The sequence below is a fragment of the Tinamus guttatus genome, unplaced genomic scaffold (assembly GCF_059628265.1).
Source record: "Tinamus guttatus ecotype Peru unplaced genomic scaffold, ASM5962826v1 Tinamus_guttatus_pri_ptg000039l, whole genome shotgun sequence".
Classification (NCBI taxonomy): domain Eukaryota; kingdom Metazoa; phylum Chordata; class Aves; order Tinamiformes; family Tinamidae; genus Tinamus; species Tinamus guttatus.
In genome coordinates this window covers 638,828-663,108 of record NW_028288573.1, presented here as the reverse complement: position 1 = coordinate 663,108, position 24,281 = coordinate 638,828, and the positions used below count along the sequence as shown (strand labels likewise).

General features: G+C 40.0%; 1 protein-coding gene across 1 annotated transcript; it reads right to left on the bottom strand.

Annotated features, from left to right (window-relative positions):
- Window positions 1–4,249: 4,249 nt before the first annotated feature.
- Window positions 4,250–20,759, bottom strand: LOC104575181 (BPI fold-containing family C protein). Its single transcript, XM_088535340.1, has 15 exons — window positions 20,640–20,759; window positions 18,686–18,797; window positions 16,947–17,075; window positions 14,684–14,839; window positions 13,852–13,915; window positions 13,704–13,764; window positions 12,110–12,201; window positions 10,732–10,905; window positions 9,754–9,807; window positions 8,816–8,986; window positions 8,122–8,189; window positions 7,186–7,228; window positions 6,056–6,122; window positions 4,939–5,015; window positions 4,250–4,407 (listed from the first exon to the last, which is right to left on the bottom strand). Exons 1-15 carry the CDS (start codon window positions 20,740–20,742, stop codon window positions 4,330–4,332), a joined length of 1,449 nt encoding a protein of 482 aa, XP_088391466.1. The 5' UTR covers window positions 20,743–20,759; the 3' UTR covers window positions 4,250–4,329.
- Window positions 20,760–24,281: the final 3,522 nt, after the last annotated feature.

The following is a 24,281-nucleotide window of genomic DNA, read 5'->3' as shown; positions in this document are numbered from 1 at the left end:
AAACCCAGCAAAACCAGAGAACAGCCAGTTGGGAAGAGGCCTCTGTGCAGTTATCAGTTATCTGAGGTTCACTGCATGAGGCAGGTCACCCAGTGATGGCTTTCCTTGTGACAGACAAACCGCATTATGGACAGCTGAAATTGGGAATGTCTTTTCTGGCATTACTTCCATGTACAAAATCTCTAGTTATCACAGGGATTTGATATCGAGGTAGATGAGAGGGAGCCTTCATGAGACCATCTATAGGTATAAAACATTCCCCTAACTCCTGAAAGGTTTTTGAATTATTCTAACTTTTTAAATGTTTCTAGAATAGCTTTTTTTTTTACCCATTACATTATCTATTAGAAACAATAAACCACCACAAACCTCTAAAATGTTTTCAGTCATAAGCATAACTTTGGCAGTGAATACTGCAAAACTCTGAGATAAAATCAGCATAATTTCCATGTAAAATACAGTTTTGAATAGTATCATGGAACACGTTTGCCTCTTAGTAAGAATAACATCTTCTCCTTAGTTTTATTCAATAGAAATTGAGAGATGAATGAAAAACCTGCTTTAGATATAGAGTAAAAATAAAATACCAAATTTGGATAGAATGCTTTCTACTGAGATATAGCTATTGTAATTTAAAATCTCTAAAATTAGTGAAATTTGGCTACTGCTACTCCTTCCTGACAAAATCACTCTACAGCCAAGCACAGCCATGAACCAAGTACTTTTTTTCTTACCTCTCCCCTGAGAGCTGCAGAGATGAGCCTGCCGTGACGGAGTGCAGGGCTTAGGATGCTGCAGGGAAACCCCCCTGCACCCAAGACCCTCTCTTTTAAAGGGAAGAGCTGTGAGGCTGAGGACAGCCGATTGCCTCTGTTTGCAGCAATATCACACAGGGAGTGGTCTCTTGGCTAACTATGGCCCAAAGTATTTTGGGTGTCCCAGGATAAATCTATCAGTCTAATTTCACTTCAGGCTAGGCAGGGGGGCAGGGTACACTACTGCATGTTCAGGTGCTAGGAGGCTGAGCTCTGCCATGTTTATTTGTGCCCTTGTAGCATGACACATCCCCACTGACTTTTCAGAAGGGCTTGAGAGGAAAGCTTGACAGAAACTTGATTTCAATAGTTCCGCAGGACTAATATTCATAGGGGTGAATATGAAAGAACAAATGGATGTATGGCTGTTAGCACAAACATATGGAAAACAACAAACCAGGTCTATCTGTTCTGAAATTGTTCAGGATACAGTGTGAACCATGAATATGTATATCAGATCCTTGGAGTTAATATTTTTCTGTTTCTTCTGCTTGCTTATCTTTCAGCTAAGCAGCAGTATTTACTTATCCTTCAGCTAAACAGTACTATTTGGCTTGTCAAAGAGGTGATTTAATCAATTAGCTCCTGTGTAATCTAGGCAAATTCTCTCAGACCTCGTAAACTTGACTGGATAATCTGAGTCATTTCATTGTGCAATCCATGAATAGAAAAGGGCAGAGACAGTTGTCAGTCAGTCAACAAATACTCAGACCATACACAAATTTAATTGTTTCCTTGGGGAGTCACATGCACAATCATTCTATTATTTATATCTTTGATAACTGAAGTTGAATAAATATCACACCCTCAGCTACCTAAATTTCTTCTTTAATTTTTTTTTTGTTTTTGCCCAAGTCCTTCAGCTCTGTCAAAGCAAGGGTAAAGCTCCAGTGTTTCCACCCACATAGATTTCCAAGATTTACAAACGCCCAAACGTATGGAAGTTATCTTAATGTTGTCCTCATCATATCCTTTTAACATTTTATGGTTCTTCTAATGGAATACCACCCAGGAGTTTAGATAAAACTTTCAGCAAAAGTTAACAAAGGCAGACTGAAGCTTCCAGAACAGCTTCATCATTTGTTTGCACAAATATAGCAGCAAAACCCAAGTTTCTGTTTACAGATACATTCTGATAACACATTTAAACACAAATTATTTCTAAATCCAAATTCTTCACCTTTCAAGATGTAACAAAGAGACGCTGAAAGCAATATTTTATTCCGATTTTCTGATTTGAGCTGCCAAGCATTTGCTCCCATCTGTATGTTACGGGCCTTTAACCACATCACCCTCTGTACCACACTTACAAGAAACCCAACTAGCTCATCAGCATGGCAATAGATAGAAACCTGTTGCTGCACACCAGCAGCAGGCTGGCTGTTCCCCTTCCTCGGGTCTCCCCTTTCTCCGTGCGCTCCAGCCTGCAGCAGACTGGGGGACATGAGTGGTTTCTGTTGCTCTATCAACTAGGGAACAACACCAGATCAGAATGAACAGGAGTTAACTTTTCATGTATACAAAGAAAAATGTGACTGGATTATTCTAGGGTGTAAAAAAACCCCAAACCCTATTTACAAATTCAGTGAAGGACAGTCATTAAAAAAATGAGAAAAGAATTAAAAAAGAAATAAGGAGGATAGGAATGTCAAAGCAGATATGATCTTGCCTTGTGAAAAACCTCCTATATTGTCTCTGAACCAATCCCATAGAAATGCTCACGGAAGGGGGGCAGACTGGAGGATGTTTTACCCACCAACACTAGTGGCTCCTCCAAATCCCAAATGCTCAAGGGCTACTTCGAAATTAGACTGATAGCTACTAGCTTCTCCCTCCTCACCCCTCTGTGCCTTGACCAAGCGGGGCAGAAGGTGAGTATGGATAAGCACGGATATCCTGACTGAGCTCAAATGCAAAATGGAAGTTCACAAAAGTTCAAGTACCTGGGACCAGCTACTTGAAAGGAATATAAAGACATTGCCTGCACATGTAAGAATGAAGTCAGAAAAGCCAAAGGTCAGCCAGAATTGAAACTAGGAAGGGAGGTGAAAGGCAGCCAGAAAAGTTTCTGTGAATATACTGGTAGCAAAAGGAGTAAGGAAGGTAACTAGGAGCATTCAACATGGATTTACCAAGAACAAATCATGCCTGACCAAACTCATTGCTTTTCATGATGAGTTGACAGGCACTGTGGCCAAGCAAGCGGAGAGCTGAGGATGGTCATATACTTTGATTTCAGCAAGGCCTTTGACGCAGTCTGCCTTAGTCTCATCACTAAATTGGTGAGATATGGGCTGGATAAAGTGCATGGAATTTTGAGCCAGGCAGGCCTGTTCTCATCAGCAGTACAAAGCCCATGTGATGGTCAGTAGCTAGTGGGGTTCCTTACCAAGAATGTTTAATGCCTTCATTGAGGATCTAGATGAAGGGACAAGATGCACTCTCAGCTTGTTGGGGGATAACATCACATTGGGTGGAGCAGTCAATGCAACGGAGGGCAGTCAGAGGGACCTGGACAGGCTGAAATGGGCAGACAGAAATCTCTTGAAATTCACCAAGAGCAAGCAATAAATCTTGCATCTGGGAAGGAATAACCCCATTCAGCAGTAAAGGCTGGGGCTGACTGTTTAGGAAGCAGTTTTGCAGGAAATGATCTAGGGGTCCAGGTGGACAAATTGACCAGGAATCAGCAGTGTGGCCTTGCAGCAAAGGCCCCTGACCACCTCCTGGGCTGTATTAGCAGCAGTGTGGCCACCAGGTCCAGGGAAGTGATCTTTCCTGTCTATTCAGCACTTGTAAGACTGCATTTGGAGTGCTCTGTCCAGTTTGAGCTCCCCAGTAAAAAAAAAAAAAAAAAAAAAAAAAAAAAGGATGTAGATATATAGAAGCAAGTCCAACCAAGAAGGCTGGAGGTTGGAGAACATGACGTAAAAAGAGAGGCTGAGAGATCTGGGTCTATTCATCTTGCAGACTAGAAGGTTTATTGCTGTCTACAACTACCTGACTGGAGAATGTATAGAAGATGGAGCCAGACTCTTCTTGGAGGTACATGGTAATAAAACGAAAGGGAAAATCTGTGATTAGATATTGGGAGAAAAAAACCTAAATCATTCACTGCATTTCATAATGTGCCACACACAGTATCTATGGAAAAGCTGTGAATTTTTTACGCATCGAGATTAAGATCTCATTGTGTACACGAAACCTTGCTAAAACTAATAGAGATAAGTTGAATAATGCAAGAACGTGTCCCTAAAATTAGTAGCAGTTGGTGTCTATAACCCAAGTAAGAAGAAGCAGTCACACATCAGACTTTGGACACCCCTATCAATTTGCCAGCCACTCCCACTCTGCTGAAAAGCAGCAGATGCATTTGGTGCAAAGTTAAAAGTCTCTACTAAAACATTAAAAAGAAGGGCCAAAAGGCAGCATCTAATCTTATAGCATCTACTCCCTACAAGCTAGTAGAAGACAGACTTCATTTCTGTTATTAAAGCTCAAATGTTAAAGGACACTAAGAGCGACTGTGAAGGTCCCCATCTTCCCCTGCCTTTTGTTTGTAGTGAACATCAGTGGAAATCACCAGATGACCCTGAGGAAAGAAGAACATGTAAAATTACTTTAATTTTCAGGTGAATATATTCACGGTCAGTACTCTGGGGCTAGATTCCAAGGGACAAGGGTAGATTTATGCCTCATGAATTTTAGTTGACTTTAGGATAAAAAAACGGTCTCTAGTGTAAAATAACCCTCCAAAAGGCTAGGTACCAGTTACCACAACAGCACTCAGGTTGCCCATGAGTTTTCTTACACTATAAGACTGTTAGAATAGGGAGGACTCAATCTCTCAATGCTCCTCAGGCCTGCTGGGCATAGCAAAGCTGTCCCCATGGTGTTTCTGTATTGCTAAGATTCTCCAAAGAGTGAGGGATCCTTTATAACCTACTACTGCTCAAATCCACAGAGGAGCTCATTTTTGATCCAGAGTTTAGAATTTACATACAGTCTATAATCAAGCTTTACTATTAGCTACACTTTGAGCCACCCAGCACAGTCGCACTCACGTAAATTCATAGGTTTGAAAATGAAACAACATGGTTTAACAAGAAATGGGGATTCTTACCTGATTCATTTTTATTACAGGTCTGACGAGGATAGTGTGGGCCAACTTAGGAAGAGGAAATCCTTTTCCTAGTTTATCTTAAAAGGGACAAATATAAACACATCTATATGTAATAATGAAACACTTGCGCTTCAGAAGCCTCTTTCAATAGGAACTCAATGTACTTTACAATTTCCAATTAAAAAGCCACCATCTTGCCTCTGGAAGGCAGCTACTATTCATTTTTGTTAAAGCACAAAAAGTCCTGTGGGAAACAAAAAGTACCATGCTCTTCCCAGCTGTCTAACACTGGCATCTATTTGCCTTTGCTCCTCTCCAGGTACGTACCCACACATTCTGATTCCTGTTTTTTCCCCCACCTAACTTGCTCTCTCTCTTTTGCTTCTCTATCCAATTCTCTCTTGTCCTGTTGGTTTGTCTTATTCTCATCCATCCCTACTTTCCTGGATTAAACCTCAGCTTTATTCCTATTTGCTTTTCTAGACATCTGACTTCTGCATTCGTCCCGTCCATCCCCCTTCCTTTCTCCTCATCAATAGCTCATCTCCTGCAGCCATCTCCTTGACCCTCTTTAACCTTATTGGAACTGCCTGCACTCTTCCCTGTTCATATATGCTTGTGAATTCCCCCTTAATTTCCCCTGATTTTTCACCATCTCTCTCCTCCTGCATCCCACAGACTGATTCTCCTCTTTGTCCTGCCTGAGGCAGCAGCGGGAGGACAGTAGCAGAGGAAAGGGATGATGTGACAGGCAGACCCTGGACCCCAAGATGCAGGCACGGTTCTGAGCTTCCCCGCTCGGGACATTCTCTGCTCATGGCTTGGCTCCATGTCAATCCCGAGACAGGTGTGTCCCAGCTCTGCCTTCATGCTACATCCAGTGGGAAGGAAACCCAAGCACAGGGTTTCGAAGAAAGTTGAGACATGCTCTGCCCCAGCCTCTGGTTCAGGTGATTTTGTGACCAAACTGTAAGGCCAGCACAACATAAATACATCCAGTCATAGCCAAATGACAGAAAATCTCCCATAACACAGTTGTTAAAGTTGGAGACTCCTTTTTTTAGCTCCAGCCTCTCTTTCCCACCAACTATGCCAAGTAATGGGCCACAATCCTTACCATGGATTACTGGGATCACTACACTCTGCAAAGCATAAGACAGAAAATCCTCCACCAGTGAGATCTGCTGTAAGGGGGAAAATACATATGGTGATTATTTCTTGATGCCTGTGGGATTGCAGCTTGAGAGGAAGAGAGAGAGAGCTACAGGTGGAGTCACATTCAAAAAGATCACAACTTGGCAGAGAAAACCTCAAGTAGAAGATTTTTTTTTTCTGATCTGCAGCTAGATGATGCAAAACATACACTGCAACAAGGTGTCCATCTTTCTTACAATACTTTAAATAGAAGTCTTTTATTATTATTATTATTATTATTATTATTATTATTATTATTATTATTATTATTATTATTATTATTTTACTTTATGTAAGCATCAGGCTCAACTTCAGCTATAGAAATGAAATACGTTTAACTTCACTTCAGCTTCCAGCAGTCAGTTCTCCAAACTGTGCTGCTTTCTGAGTGGCAAGACTTGCCTCTGTCCTCATGCTCTGTCCTCCTGCCTTCACTGAAGGTGCAGTTTCAGGGGAGCTGCTGCAGAGTTGCACTGACCACCTCTCAGTCTGCGGTGAATGGTCTAAACATTGTCATGGTGTTTCTTTTATTCCCTTCTTTCGCTTGCCTATTACAATATTTGTTGAAGTGATTCGTGATAATTCCTGAAACAGGGTTTAATCTGACTCTGGAGTCACTCCAACTCCGATGCCTACTCAGTCCAGCTGTGAATTCAGGCTGGCTGCAGAAACAGCTAGAAGAGGCTCTATGCCCATGTCTGCCTTTGTGCTTCTGGATACAGAACACAGAGAATTAACTGGGAAAGCTTGTTCACGAGGTCATGAGGACCCAGTCAGGCCCTTTCCCTGTTGCAATTTATGCTACGCTGTAATAACTTTGTAAGTTTTGGTGTCCCTCATGACAGAACACACTCCAAGAAGTATTTTTCCTTACTGGAAAGAAAAAGAAAAGCAGAGAGTATACTATAGCAGAGAGTATAATATTTTAAAGACGAACAGTGGCAGATGATATCCCCAGGACAGACCAAGAATTCTGCAGGCACAAAGTTCTGATGATTTTCTATCTTTGAAGAGCTGAGCTACCTTACCTAGACACTGCAGCCACCAACTTACCCCGGAATACCTGGCAAGGGAGTGCACCAGGGACAACTGGAGCCTGAGGGAAAGAAATGGAAGAGGATTCATTAGAAAGGATGTAGGCACAAGTTATGCTTAATCACTGCTTGAAGATGTGATGCCATATGAAATAAACAGTCTAGAAGTGTTTATTCTAGACTGGTACCATCCACACAAAGGAATAAATGTATTATTTTCTTATGGTGCTGCTTAGAGTATGTGCAGAAATGGGACCTAAAAAAAAATTATGCAGTGGTGTGAATTTGCATTTGCTGTTAATTTCATTTCTGCAATTTTTCACTGATTTCATGCTGATTCACACATTTGACTTTGCCAAAGCTTTTTTGAGTCCCCAGCAGCTTTTATTACATATCAGATCTAGAATCACTGGAATCTTTCAGAAATCCTTTATCTCCTTCTAAGGTCATGTGTGGGCCTGAGCTGTGACTGTAAGACATCCCCTCACAAAAAGGCATTCAGGGAGCTGGCTATATTGCATGCCAAGAGCTGGCTACAGTAGTTCAGTGCAGTGTTTACACTGTGGCAGTTCTGTTTATGAGCCTCAGACATAGCATAAAAGCAACAGATACAGGGTTTATTCTAAACTGCTGAATCTCATCCTCCAATATTAGCACAGATATAAACTGGTGCTTTTAGGATAACTAGTAAATGGAACGCTCTTATCTGGAATGCTGCTTAACCTACAGAAAGTGGTAGTATCATATTGCACAGACACTGCTGTTCCAAAATATCATTATATTTCATCTGCAAGATTTGGACCAGTCAGAATATCTTTAAGTCTTTGTGAGAAAGATGCCAACTAATTTTCTTTTTCTCGTGGTAAAACAAATACTATGAGGCTGATGCAATGAAATTTTGTCGTGTCCTGTTGCAGGAAACATTCATGTTGCTTTCTGAATTTTCCTTGGTTACCTCTTTAGAAGTAATGAGATAATCAACTTCTGTTTGGTTACTGTCAGATTTGCTCTGGTATTAGCTGTCTGCAGGGAAAAAAACACAAAAGTCTTCTGTGACTGTGTGCAGAACACAACATCCTATCTCAGATAAAGGCACAAGGCTTTTTGTGATTGGGAACACAGCATCTACACTTTTTACTTAGTCACTACAGATACTGAAATCTTTTTTAAGTTTGCTGCTTTCTGCCAGCAACAACGATTGCATAAGCTGATGCATAATACAGCCCTGATTGCCTGCATATCTTTAGGATCATTTAAATCTTTGCTTGGCTAGCATAACTAGTTCACTTTCAACCTAATGACAGATATCTGGAGACACAATGAACTATTTTATAACAAATGAGTTAGGAAGACTGAACATCAAACAATCAAGCTTATCATATGCTACAATTCATTCTTCCTAAAGAATGACTTCCACATGGAAAAAAAAAGGCTTTGATAATTTGCTCCTGGCACCTGTCTATTAAATTCAGCACTATTTAGTGCATATTTCCTCCCTGCCAAATGCAATCGAACAGTCTGTATGTTTGTGGCAGGCATGTACCTTCTATGTTGTACTGACTTGTATGACTTTCAAAGGATCTGGAAGATAACTGTGTGATTTGTTCAGCCCCAGGCCTGAATGTTACCTTCCAATTTACATTACTTACTATATGCCCTGTAAAGATGTACTGCATGGCTGAATTTGGCAGAACAGCAAATACTTCCACAAGGCCAGTGATCTGCAGGCTGCATCCATCTGCCTGCAAACTGACTTCGGGGGGTGATGTAGCCATCAGCTTCAGTAGCACTGGATGTGCTGCTACGTAGTACCTAGCAATCTGTGGAGTTTCAAAGAGGAAAGAGGTCAAAAGCTGAGTTTCTGTGGAAGAGATTTCTCTTAAACTATGGTTTCTGTGAATGCGTCATAATTAGGTGCTATATGTGAATCTCTTGATAATTAATAAAAATAAATCTAAAAACAAAACACAACCTCAAATTATAACTACAAAATGGTAAAAATGACAAAGTTTTAGATCCACTGATATTGAACAAGTTTGGGGAAATAATATAAAGACTGTTCCTGAAAACTGTGTTTCAAAAGGAAGGGATTAGCACTTTATGTCGAAAAGAAAAAGAGGGAAGTGAGTGATTCATGTTAAAGAAAAAGATCATGAACATCACACAAAGAATTTGGAGGACAGGCAGGCTTCTGAAAAACCCAAGCTTCAGCAGCCCTAAATGAGGTATTTTTGCATACAGAAGTTAGGCTACTGTCAGTAGAGGTACCTTAACTTTTAAGAGGAGTAAAGGGAGACTGATCTCACAGGTGGCTACCACTTAGTCTTTAGAATTGTTTCAGGGCCTGGTAACAAATCTGACATTTAAGGTGACTAAGGAACAGGGTGACTAAGGAACAGGGTGATATAAAATTAAGAAAAACATGGAGTTCTGAGGAATGCTGCATTTGACTCTTCCACTAATCATACACCAGCTCAGTTCCCTTGTCTCCTCCAAACTTCTGGAAACTTTTGCAGATAGTAAGTAATATCCACATGAAAACAGTTACCACTCTTTCTTAAACGTCCGTGCAAATACAAGTACCTACCTGAGGAAGAAATTTTTTGAATAGGGCTGTGGTTAGGTTAAAAGCAGTTGCAAGCTGTAAACAAAATGAAAGAAATTAGATCATCTCATATCAGCTTGGAAATAAGCTTTTCATTGAAAAAAAATACTCTATTTATTTATTTTAATGGTAGTAATCCATGTTTTGATTTAGTATTTCCTTTCTCCAGAATGATTCTTAGGGAAGCTACAATGCTCTTTGGGACAAAAGAGAGACAGATATCTCACAGATGCATCTCAGAGGTACATACTAGACAGAAAGCAAGCATTATCTTTTGAAAGAAAAAAAAAACATCATCCTTATTAATTTCTGTGTTCAGGCCTCTCTTAAATGGTATATAGTGAATGAGTTGGAGGCAGGAGTCAAAATATTTAGACTCTGTTGCTGGTCTCTGTGACAGAGTCAATGAAATTTGTGTCACCTCTTTGCTGACTACAAAAGTTTGTAGTTAGCAACATTTTCTGGCAAATTTCTAACAAAACCAGTGTAGAAAAAGTATTTCTGGGGAAAGTCTTCCATGTTCTTCACCCACAATTGAGTGCTCAGGTTTATTGTACCTACTTCTTATCCCATTCTACTGCTCTGTTAAGTCTGATAGTTCTCTCACATCCAGTTCTTCTGTTGTGGGTCATTACTCAGCAGACTGCAGGAAAACACCGTTTTTTGTGTTGCACCTGTTAATTCTGCTTGGACACAACACTGCAATCTGTGCAGAAGAAGGCTTGGATGCAGCCTGTTACATTCATAATTATGATTCTTTGCCTAGAGCTACCAAGAACTTCAGAATTAGGCCTGAGAAAGACTCTGACTACAGAAAAAGGTGAAGTACAGAATGAATGTGGTGGTAGAAGTGAAATCTCTATGAGATGGCCAAGAGCTCCACAGTGATGTGTGAATCTCCTCTGCTGACTATCCACACTGCTGTTACTTATAATCCTACCATTTGCAAATTATACTCACCTCTCGGGAGATGGTGATGTTGAAGACCCCTGCTCTGTAGTAGGCCAGTGAAGCAGATTTAAGAAAATAATTGGAGACTCCCAGGTAAAGCATGGAATCACCCTGGTTTGGGAGAGCAAATGGAGCTGGCACGAAGGGAGGGTCTCTACGATTTCCTACTGCATAGACCGTGCCCTGTAAAGAGTCTTTATTAAATATTTATACTTATAAAATCAGTATCTGTCAGAATTACTGGCTATGGCAAGAGCAGATGAACAGAAAGCATTTTTATTCTCTCTCCCTACCCTGAAGAAATGCTTGATATTAAAGAAATCCTGAAGTAAACAACTAACTTTGTGATATGCCCTAAAAATTAACAAATTCAATTTTTGCTTTTGTTTTTGTTTTTTGGAAAGGCACGGAAGTCACAGAGAATACTTGGTCTCCATCCTTTCAAAGTTCAAATTCGAGCATTCGAATGACTACTCTGAATTGCAATCAGAAGACGCTACAAAAGTCCTCTGGATGCCGTGTTCCTTCTCCTGCTTCAGGGAAGAATCGGCCTGTTCTGAGGACCAGTGAAGGCCAAGGCTTTCTTACCTGATTAATAACTGCCTGACAAAGACTCATCACACACCAGATGTCTCAACAGGGGTGTGAGCATGTTGAAGTTTAGCCTGAGGTAGCATTTCAGTACTAGCTAGATAGAGTAGTTGATAAATAATTGCTTTGTACTTAAGGTGTGTATGTCTTGCTTGCAAAGTCTTTGCTCAAAGGTAAAAGTCACCTGAATAAAATAATTGAGAAGGAGGGTATGAGCCAAAGCTTTAGCACCTCTTTCTAAACTGAAACCAGTTCTGAGAGGTATGGGGATGTTCTAACTCACAAGGACTGCCTGGGCTGCTGGAACAGCTGGGCGTTGCTGGGATATCTCTTGTCAAAGAGGGTGAAAAAGAGGTGAGAAAGGAACTGCCCTGTGATCCTCAAGGACTCTCCATGAGAAGAGTCCTTTTTTGGGTGATAGACATTGGTAGCTGCAAGCTACAATGGTAGCTGCATGAATTATGTATCATTGGCAATAGGCAAAGAATGAGCAGTAGTGGGAGGGCTGTGAATCTAAATAGCACTTTGTAATGTTTACGAAGCACCTCTTCAACTCTGAAAAAAAACAATTCTAAATATCAACATTGGATAAGTGTTTTACACCACTAATTTATTAAACAATCATATCTATTTTTCTATAACAGCTGTGGACCAAAATGCCCAGAGGTCATATTGCTCTTCTAATTAAGAGTAGACAGACTTGTCTGAGTCAGACCATAGTGAAAGAAAATAAACTAACATGAAAGAGAAACAAAAGCGTCTTGGACAGAACACAGGGTTATCAAGGGCAAATTACCTTTAAGTCCAGGTTAAGGTGTGATTTGAAGACTGCTGGAGAACTAACTAGGGAATAGTCTATTTGTGCAAAGGCATCAATCTGGCTTAAGACTAGAAGAATGATGGACAAAACAAAACAGCCATTATTACAAAAACATATCACAAACTGTTATTGCTTAGCTAAAGGAAAAGGCATTTTGGAAATTATGAATCTGAAGAAGATGAAAGGTGGGAGAAGATAGAAGAAAATAAAAAGAGAAATTGTATAGGAGGGAAAGAGTGAGATCTTTCCTTCTGGAAAAGTCACTGATCCCTCCAAATTTAAGATTTGTGTTGCTGGTGTTCCACCACTGAATCTGTTCTTCATATATCTGTCCCTATGGAATTAAGGAAGTATCTAAGGAGATACTTCTTTTGCTATGTTTTTGTACAAGAAACCTCAACTCCGATATGATTATGATGCAACACTGGTAAATACTTTGAACTTTCAAATGCTTTCAAAATACTTTGAAAAAAAAAAAGACATTAGCACATTTTTGAACCTATCTATTGAAGTTGAAGAATGCTTATTCAAAACAACAGAGGGCACTTTATATCAGACAGTCTGACAGTCTTGACAGACTTTTTTCCTGAAAAATTCTCTCATGCAATTTCAGTCTGATTGCTAATTTTTATCTGTAAAGTCTGCTTTACAGATGCTTTTTCAGTCTCTGCTAGAGACTAAACTCCTCAATAAGGGAGTACAAACTAAATTGCACCTAACCTGAGAGTTTGGGTGCTTGCTGTACAAGACACTGTCCTTGACTACTGTGGTTTTCACTAATACCTGCTAGTGTTTGGCAAGCCATTTTAGGAAAAATAAAAGCCTACTTACTCTGCCTCTGAATATGGAGCAGCTAATAGTTATGGCCACAATGAGAAGTGAAGAGTGGGACCAACTTTGCCACCTCAGTGGTGCAGTGATTTAGTGAATTTGAATGGTTAAAACAACAAATAAATATTCTTATACTTGAAAAGAAAATACAGATACTAATTGAGTAGAGTAGTGAAAATCTCATATTTATATGTTTTCTTGAACATAGATAATCTATTTTCCTAGTATTTCTGCAAGAGTGACATAGGAACTGTTACTGATGCGAATGGAAATATGCCAGGTATGACACTCCTCCTGCAGTATGTTGCTACCTCCTTGAACTTAAGTTCAAAACAAGATACACTAAGTTTGTGAGATCTGATAGGATTGCACTGCAGGATGGGATGTTTGATAGCTCTTTAGTGGATTACTGAATTTAGTGCATTCACAGAACCAAGAGCATAAAAGATGAACATGGTAATTTTTACCTCTAAAATCTAAGAAAACAACAGAGCTGAGCCATAGTAGGCTGAAAGATTACACATGACTTACTAGGAGAACAGAAGAAATCTGCATATTCTACATAAGATGCATGCAAGAGATTTCTAGGTGGGAGTCTGGAATACGCTAAGGCACAGAACAGCAGGAGCACTTTACTTTTTGTACCATGAATACAGGAACACTTTATTCAGTTTAATAAAAGGCTACAAACTGAGCAGCGTGAAAATTATTTAACGAAAAACTGATATTGAAGACTCACCCTTAAGCTTTCTAAGATAGGCATCCAACATTTGTATTTTGTATTTGACATCTAGGCACAGCTATATGAAAAGAGAGAGAAATCAGTAAAACAGTGGCTGTATCTGAACCCTGCCCTTCACTCACTGAAACCATCTTTGTAGACTTACATTTTTACCCAATTTGGTGTGAATGGCCTTCTCCAGATAACCAGACAGGAAGTTATAGACCCAGCTGGAGGAAAATAAATGAACAAAAGACTTTTAAAAATGAGATACTTTGATCTGTAGTAAAAGATAATATACTCATGTAAACATTTGCTCTATATACAGCGAATATCCAAATTTGCTAATAATCAAATAATCTACCCTAGAAAAGCCTAGATCAGAATGGAACTTTTTGAAATAGGGCATCAGTGTCAATTAGATCAGCAGATTTTGCAATTAATTGTTTTTGTTAACTTGCAAGTTTCCAACCCTGGTGTTTCTCAGTGTCATGGCTGCTAGCAAGAAGGCCATCTGCAAAGTTGTGAAGGTTCACGTTAACCTATTAGCAAAAAATGCTCCATTAGCCACATTTTTGTTTTGCATAAGACATGAAAACATTCTACAAAATGAACATGAGGGGAACTGCAACCAGGATTTTATATTCCACATTGAAATAAAAACTTTTACTCTTAAATTGTAGGTCATTTTGCCAAAATGCTTCATCAGCCTAGATCCACTTTCATAACTGCAAATTTCCATTCACAATCTTCTGCTCTTTAGCTCTTTAGCATATGCAGTATGTCTGGTAAGCCCATTTGTCAGTACAGGTGAAAGAAAAGTGTAGACTATCTGCACTTTACACACTGACCAAAGGAGTCTGTTTTTGTAAACAGGCTTTTAAAAACTTATTTTTCATAACCTTGCGAAGTTGTTCAGATCCGTGCTTGAGAGGTGGTCCTTTTGTTAAAATCTCTCATACTTCCTGCAAAGTAATCAGAAAATCTCTTATACTTACCTAGATCCTCCATTTAACCGGACTTTTACACTATTAATGATCAACTGACAATTGTGCAGCAATACAGACAAGTGTCCTGTGCTGTCCCGCGACACTTCAAAAACAACTGCCATAAACAGTCCTGAAAGGGACACAGTAATTCCTCCTTGGCTTCTTCTGCTCAGACAAAAACAAAAACAAGTCAAGAAATGCCTGCTTTAAAGGAGCTATTCAAAAAACTATCTGCAAGTTTGACTCTGCTTCCACCATCTAGAGTAAAGAATGGGTTATAAATCTTAACCTAACCCAAAATCATACCCAACTTCTGATGAGACAAGCAGTGTCATTCCCCCACACAAAATTCCCCCTACCATCACTGCCATTTGGACCTCCACAACTTTTGCATTAAATTGCTGTCAATAAGAAGTACCACTGTTCAGACCCTCTTTTTCCTGTCCCTAACCAAAACTCCAAGTCATAAGCCATTAGCAAAAACACCTTCATAGGGAGGGCTATGCAGCACTGGACAAATTATCTAGAGATGCTGCAGAACCATCCTTGGTTAAACAGCACCACTAGATAGCTGATCCACTAGATCCAGTCTGGTGATCACCCTGTTTTGAGCTGGAAGCTACACAAAATGACCTTTAGAGATGCCTTCCAACCCAGCCTTCCCCACACTCCAGCAGCAGTGTCCTGTTCTCTGCCTCCTCCTCTCTTTCAAGGCTGCATGGGAGGCCAGGATACACCCGGATAGTCAGGACCTCCTTCCTGCATCCTTAAGTCCTTTTCTTCAGGAGGAATTCTGCTTCATGGAGGCAGGATCTTAGCTCTGGGTCTGTGGGAGCAAAAGGCCTCCTAGGAGACTTTGTGACTGGAAGAGTGCTCTGGGACTCAATGAAGAGGAGGTCTAGGGTGAAGGCTAGGAACTCAAAGATACTGCCTAGAAAGTGGTGTAATATCTACCTGTTATCAACCATAGGAACAACCCAGGAGGGCTGGATTGTCAAATGCCTCCCTCGGAAAGGTCCTTTTCAGATGTGCTCTCTTTTCTACGCTCAGGGCAACAGGTAGGGCTAGGGAATGGAGGTTCTGCAGATTTCAACCTACAGCCACACACAGAACCTAATATTGAACAGAAGAACTTAGACTGGTCCCTCTGCCGCTCAAAAAGGCAAGAAAATCCCTTCACATCCTAAACTCCATCAAAGCTGGCTTTGACCATCTCCACCATGCATCCCACCCAGCTCCCTGACTGCCTTGGTGTGGATGAAGTCCTTGGAGTTTAATGTGTCTGGGGTCTCTCCAGATTATGTTCAGGTCCTCACGCTTCACCAAGAGGGAAGGCGGCTTCGTGTTTGGGAACAGTTGATCTGCCCTGCTGAACTCAGTGTCTTTTTACTTACAATACTGGTATGCCAGAAGGAACAGAGGCAGGCTGAGGCCACACTGACAGTGGTTCCTGGCCACTGATACCTTATATTGAAAGCAGAACTGGGTGTCTGTGCTCCTTTGAAAACAGGACACGCTGTGAACTGTCAGTCTGGTGATTCATCTTTCTGTGCAATATGGCTCATAAATAGGGAAACACCAACTGCTGTTGACAGTTACTCCATTAACCCAAAACGTTGAGATTAGCACTTTGCAAGTTTGTTGATATCCTGTAAGCTTTTCCTCCTCACCTGAATAAATTGAAAATCTAGAATATTATATTAAAAATCTGCAGCAAAAATGCTGAGGTAAGAAAAAAGTGGAAAAAGGAGTATGTGGTCGTATCATTATGGACAATAAACTGCACTTGCTCATGAAATCAAGACAACTTGGATCTGGAATTTCCTAATATCTGAATGTTCAGCATTGCAATAGTACCCCCCTTTAAATGGAAACTCTTTCAAAATAATATACAGTAGTACTGGCATATATATACTTAGTTATAGTCAACCTTTCAGGAATACAGTACACAGAAAGTAACAAATATTGTTACTGGAAACTCTGTGATCCTAAATATTTGTGTAACATACACTCTGGACAAGCCGAGCAAATTAACAGGTACTCAACCTCATACTTCCCAAAGAGACAACCTTAGGGGGGGAAATCTTTTACAAAAGAAAGCATTAGCTGACGGGGAATTTTTTTTTCTTGAGAAGTTTATCCAAACAAATTGTTGATAAATGATAAAGCATATCTGACCTAAAAAATATATTAATAACTAAATTTCACAAATTCAATTGTGATCCCAGTTTTGTTCTCCCAGACACCCCCTCTCACACCATACAATACTTACAGCAGCCACGTTTTCAATCCCCAGTCTGCACTGATAGTAGCAGAAGCCCGTGCCACTGACAAACTAATGCCAGTGCCAGGAATGAAGGACGCAGAAGTTTCTGGGAAATCTACAGCATTAATTCTGAGCCTATAGAAAACAGAAAGGAGGATATTAGACTGCATGTCAAAAGGGTGAGAAGGAGTTCTAATTATGCTATTTCTCAGGAATGACTGAGTCTTATAAATTTTAGGGAAGAGAGACACGTGCTCCATTATACTGAGTAGCATCTTTGGAAAAAGGAATCCTTAGCATCTGTTCAGGGGAAAAAGGATGTGCTGAAGAAAAAAAGAAAAAAAAAAAAGGTTCCTCTAGGGAGAACAAGCTCCTCAAAGTGACATGTGCCTGCAGAAGGGAAATAAGTCTTTGCATCGAAACCAGATGGTACATTTATAAATAAATCCAGGTTGTTGGAACACTAGCATTTACTAGAAGAAAAACATCAGAGTCCCTCTTCCCTCATTCGGTCTCCTCCTCCCTTATCTCAGCAAAGGATCCTTGAGAAGCTCCATTTCTCAAAACAAAATCTTGCTTAAATTTTTCCCTGCCAAAACAAATGTTTCTGATACTACAGGGTATTGTCTTGGGGGGGTTGGGAAGGTTGACTTGAGCTGAACGTTGTAAAGATATCAACTGCAATCTTATCATACCGTTCACATGCTTCATTGTTTCCTGATATCTGGCAGAAATCTCTTGAAATAATTGCCTTTAATCTAATTGTCCAATCCCTTCCATTAGTTTTGTTGGGGCAGAATGCACCAACTACTTTTACTTAAAATGTAATTTTCCAGTAACATCTTAGGCAGCAGTAAGGCCACCTTTAGTAATCCTCTTTTCAGTGAACTAAATCAAATTACCCCCTGGGAAGATGGCCAATTGCAAGGACTATGGTTAGGAGAATAAACTGGGATTTTGAAAAACATAGAATAATGTAGGTTGGAAGGGACCTCGGGAGATCATCTGGTCCAATCTCTTGCTCAAGGCTGGGCCAACTCAGGACCCTGCCCAACAGAGTCTTGGGCATCTCCAAGGACAGGGATTTCCCAGCCTCTCTCAACCCTTGCTCTGGTGCTCCCTAGATTTTTTTTTTCCTATTTCACCTTTTGTAAATCTATTCAAAAATCTTCCGTAAAAGTAATATTTCCTGCCCTTTCATCTTTCTCAGCCCAGATATAATATCCCGACGCTCACATTTTCACCTTATCCCATTGCCTCCTTTTTCTCACCAAATACAAACAAGTTTTTTTTTCATTACTACAGGTTCTTCATGGTTTCAGGTTGTCAGCAATGTCACCTCTTCCCCATCTCTTCCTCTGTGGAGTCATAAGCTTTATAGGCTTATTTCTGTGTTGCCCCAGACTTTGAAACAAGTCAAGAAAACGGCCCAGGCATTCATTCCGAGGCTCTCTAAAGCTCACCCTGGGGTGTGGTAAAGGAAAGTACTTATAAAATGAAACTGTGTTCAGGCAGCAATAGGGTTGTTTTACACTGAACAACACGAAAAAAGCTACATAATTATTAGTGCCCTATCTTGTGTGTTGGACAAGGAAAGAAATCCTCCTTGACATTGCTATGACACAAACACACAAAGAATAGGCTGTTTCATTCTAGTGCTTTGAAATGTATTTCCTCTACTTACTTATGTACTTCCTCCTCTATTTCCTTCCAGTATTTCCCTCCTCCACATTCCCTCCACTTACCTTGAAATTCTGTAGTTGACTTTAACAAATGCAAAGCTCTCCTGCCCACTCCAGCTTGGGAAGGTCTCTTTCAGTATTGCTTCCTTCAGGAGTTCCATCCCAATTGTCTTGCCTACAAAGGGACAAGGGAATCTTTTCAGATAGGGTTCTGGTACCCAAAGAGAGTGCCAAATAATTTGAGTACTTGTAACATTTTGCTCAGAAATCTCTGATTCTTAAACCTTTACCTGGACCTAGTTCCAGCTATTATATTATAACCTCCATTCGCCTCACATACAATTCATTTCACTCAAGATCCAGATGGTCACTTATGAAAAGTTGTATCTTTTATTCTACAACTCTTTTTAGGTTTTTGAAACTGTTATACTTCCCTCATTTCACTCACAATGTGGGTAGCCTTGGGAAACACTTGGTCATCAGTTTTACCTCAGATTGACTCATATCTGTTGAATGGCAAAGTTAATTAAGAAGTAGCAATGTGACCTCTATGCTTAGTCCTTACTTACATAAAAAGTGCCATCATGTGCATCTGAATTGTCAAATACAGAACTACCTGTATTGTTGTTTGTATACTGGAAGTCGTTCGAGGTTTAAGCCCAATCCTTTTAAATGTTCCCTTCCCATTTCTGAGTATTTATGTTTTGTCTCAGCAAACAGGCTAAGTGATGATTCCCTGGGCATTCTTGCCTCCAAAGCAAAATATGAGCTCTGTCTGAGAGGAGTACCCACAAGCTCCCTCGTGACTGTAAATGAAGGCAGCTGGTCAGCCCAGGTAGCAGCCAGGATCTATTGCCTCAGCTTTCAAATCTCATTGAAAGACATGAGAGGCGCCATCCTCCTCAAGTGGGAGATACTAAGTACCTTTGGGAGGGGCACAGTTACTGCCTCTTCTTATCCCAAACACAGGGGTGACCAAGCTCCATCTCTTCCTCCAGCGCTCAAAATGCTGTGGTGAACATCCACACAGCTCTGCTGGGCTCACACTAAAGAAATACCAGGAATTCTGATTTCTAAAGGCTTGAGAGATCCCCAGAGAGCTAATTCCTGTGTGCCATAGGAATGTATGGAGATTAGTTGTGTTTTAAATGACTGATGTTTGCCTTGCACTTCCCAACTCCTCAAAAGCCTTTAAAACAATGCTCATATATAGAAGTAAGTGGACCTGATCCTTGCTTTCATCTCAGAGTTATAAACCCTTAGCTTTTACTTTTCATCTCACAAGTCCATTGTCTACCTGTCAGCATGTTCAGAACATAAATGAAAATTAATCCTTTGCATGACCTGGCCTTTGTTGAATCTGTGCCTTGTTAACCTTTCTTATTAATATTAATTCTGTAAACAATTGAAATTGTACTTGATGTCCTCCACACCCATGGAGTGAGTCTTGGGTAACAAACAGTGAGAACTAGCAGGAATACAAAGAGCAAGAAAAATATACTGTGGATGTGGCAGATAGTTACTAGATTGTCTAAGGAAATGGCAGATGTAGATGCTGTCTCACCCAAATGGAGGAATGAGAGTACAACTGTGAGACCCAGTATGGATTTTCTTCATTCTTTCATTTTTTTTCCAGCCATATCTTCCTTATCTTCAATAAATATAGCACTTTTAATGGAGTTTTTGACATTTTTTAAAAAGAAGCAGTTATACAACCACATAATTCTGGTTCTAAGAAAGTAGATCAATATGAGGAGTGTACTCTCATACAACTGACTGGGCTGTATGAGAATGCACACACTAATGCAAAGATAAATTCACATCTAGGGTGTGCAAAAAGGAAAGGAACTAGCGAGAGAAGACACATGGAGACAAGAGACCCTTGGTGTGAGATGAAAATAATTTGCTCTATTTCAACATTTCTGGACCTTCTTTTTACACTGCACTTCTATTAAGAAATTACTTTTTGTGCAAAAAATATTTATTGTAAATTAACTTATGGTGACATCACACATACCATAGTCCAGCCCTTTCTGAGTAATCTGCACTTTGAGACCAGGATTAGCTTCAAGCTGTAAGGACAGCAAACACAGCAGGAAAGAATACCAGATCTTTAGCATCTTTTCACCTTCGTCACAGGGACCTGTTAACAACATTTATGATTTAAAGCTCATTTTAAATTATGCATAAATCACCAAAAATAGTATATCCATCACTGTTCCCTCAGCAAAGCTGTGTCGAGAAGTTTAGCTAGTGATTTTACTGCATGAAGCAGAGTCTGATACTGTAGAGGTGGAAACCACTGCAGGAGCAGAACAAGAATGCTGACTAATCGGAGAGTGCTCTGGTAGGCACCAGTTGCTGGGAAGACTGAGCAGTTCTGCTCCACCAAATGCTTCCCCCATCTATGTTTCAGCTGGTTTATTTTACCATCTGACCCAGATCTTGCAATGGTGAAAACAACAAAGCAATAGCAGCCAACGAGACCCATGTCTTGTCCTCCTGCAGAACAACCGATTTATATACACACCCTAGGATATACTGGAGCGGTGAGCCCAAAGGTTTTTGGCTACATCGGTACGTTTCATAAAATATAGTAGGTCTTCCTGTAGAACTTACTTTCCTATTACACACATATGTCTGACAATCAAAATATGAGATTGACATTAACAGGTCATGTGAGAAGGGACTGCACCGGCAAATGTAAAACACACAAGAACTACATGGGGATCACATCAAAGGAGAGAAAGTTTTCATGATACTGGGCTGGTGCACAGTGAGTGCTTGAGTGCAGAGCCCCCACTGTGAGCCCATGTGTGATGGGATACAAGCATGTGAAATCTAGAGTCCTTTGGGAAGAGTTTCAAAAAAGCTGTGATTTTTTTTTTTTTCAATGAGATTTTTCTAGCACAGTAAGGCTGTAATTGATCAGTGATAGACACTGTTTGATTCCCAGGAAATAACAAAACTACTTCTCAAGACAACTTCAAATCTTCCAAGTGCTGTGTTAGGGAATTGTTTGTTTGGGGTCTACGATAATTTTATCTTGGCATTAACATGGAGCAAAGGGGCATGCCATTTTTCAACGTGTAAGACTGTGATTATGGGACAGACCTGCCTAGGTATAATATTGTATTAACTAATAAACTTCAAAATGGTCTTGCTTATTTCTCAGACATTCCAGTCTATAAGATCATTCTTAGCTCTCTGCAATAAACCACATTGTCTTGGTAACTTCTGACAATTTATTTCACAAGATGACAGAAAGCACACAAAGGCATGTCAAAAAAAAATATTCAGTAGACTTAATTCTGTGTTGGAATTAATACTGATCAAGCCAGCCTTTAAACAGATACAAATCCAAGGTGTGTCTTGTACCTCAAAATATTGCTCTACAATGAGCTTCTACACTGTAAGACACAGAAAACACATTATTAGTATTTCCCTAATATCAGTTTTCTGAGGGAATTTTTACAAGGCTACCTCAAGAAGCTGCGCAGAAAAAAGTGGTTCCAGGAAAAAAAAAAATCCTTAAAACATAATCTAATTGTGACATTCCAAAAATCCCCACTGTAACTGCTCTTTCCCTCTTTAGTTCTTATGTCTTTTTTTTTTTTTTTTTTTTTCTGTAAACTATTTTTAAAGCAATTCAAACTTAAGAATTACTTTCAAGGAACAATGTTATACTGTGAAGAAAGTGTCCTAGTTCTTCCTGTAAATATGCTACTTTTTCTAGCCTAATTTGGAAAACCATTTTAAAAGAACAATTAGTATCAAAACACAAAGCCAGACATTTCTGTCATTAGAAATTGTAGATATTTTCTAGATAACTATTTAGTGGGATTTCTAGAAGCACTGATGCAAGTGAGGTACTTACTGAATTTTATGCCCATTGAGAAACAGAAAACAGCAATCTTAAGTCACCACTGTGCTTCACAGCTACATGTTTGGATCTGTCTCTTCGATGTATCCACAGGGAGAGGCTGGAAGAACAAATAGCAACTGAGCTGCCATGGCATTACAAAACAGTATCATTTCATATTGCTTTCTCAAACCAAGAGGCATTACTTTTGCATTGCAAGGCTGATATTTCGGTTTTGCTAAAGCCCCAGGCCTCCGTCAGATGCTAGGATTGCTTGTATCAGTTTTTCAGAGGCAGAGAGTTAAGCAGATGGAAACTGTCAGCTGCCTGATGGTCTAAGTCAGAGCTGCCAGCAACATCGTGGATGACAATACATGATACATGGCAGACAGATTGCCCTGATCCGTATCTTTAGTAACTGAGCATGCATCAGGCAGTTCCATGATGTACGTAAAGCATTCTCTTAATTCTTTTGTCTTCTCAGAGGTATAGTATTCAAGCACTTTATGTAGAAAAAGATGAAAACCCCTTTGTTTCAGTCTGCGTACCTGTCTCATCCTAATGAAGTGCTCTACTTACCAGTCTGCAGATAGCACATTTGGGTTGTCCTTTGTGAATAGTCTGCAAGAAGTTTAGATAAAACTTGCAATAAAGATTACAGCTGAAACCTGCCCAAGAGCTAAGAAAGTGTCTGATACAAAAACTGTCATTACCATTGTCTTATACAGATTTAACACAGTCATAAAATCACATTATCTTAAGCTGACCAACAACTAGAGTGCCTCTGAAAATAGAGGATTATCACTGTCTGCTCTCAGTCCTGCACAAACGCTCCAGCTGCAGCCCACAGTGTGTCCATATAACATTTTCAGTTAGAAAAATTCAGAAAAGAAGTCGTTAACAAACACAAGACAAATAATTCTCAAACAAAATATCTTCCCAACCTGTACTTGAGGAAAGGCACATCAGTTTCCCAAATATCTCTGCTGCTAGTACAGAATGCAGATTGGTTTTTGTATTCAGTTTCTTCCTTGCTCCATTGTTTCCTGTTAGTGTACAATATGCCCAGGAACAGGTAGCTTTTCCACCGCTCACCCAACAATGTCAAATCAAGAAGGACTCATAGCTTCCAGCTTTTAACCCTTCATATTCACTGATATTCCACCTGGAAAATCACCTCTGGGGGAAAAGGAATCCTAAATTCATATGGTAAATGGGAGAAATGTATTGGCAGGAATGCTCATGGAAACCAGCAATGATAAAAAAAGAGAAGCTTGATAAATGACAAAAGAAGAGGTGCCCTCTTCATCTCCACAGACACTGGAAATATCCATGGAAAAGGTAGGTTCTTGTTATAGTTTCTACCATTCAGTCCTGGAAAGCAACACTAGCTGCTTCCTGACTCCAGAAGCATCAGGCCATCTAGCAGCCTGATACCTTCATCCAAAATCCATAGGAGGCAAAAGCCATCTCCCCCAAGGAGTTACATTTGTTGAGTCTCTTGAGTCCAGCCATTCCGTAGGATGCTCTCTTACTGAAAGAGCCCTGTTACCTCAGCTTTTCATGAGCGTAGCTGCCTGCTAATTTTTTAAATCAGTGCTCTGGTTCTAGCTCTGCAGCACACTGCCCTCCAAGCTAAGAACTGTAATGCTGCCCTTAAGTTGGTTCCCAAGAAACAGAAGAAGAGTAAGAAATACAGCGAAACAGGAATGCAGCAGATGTTATTTATCTGGGATCGACCAACTTTCAGATGACAGTCTATCACCTGAGAAGATCTGTTGTGAGCTTTCTGCTCTG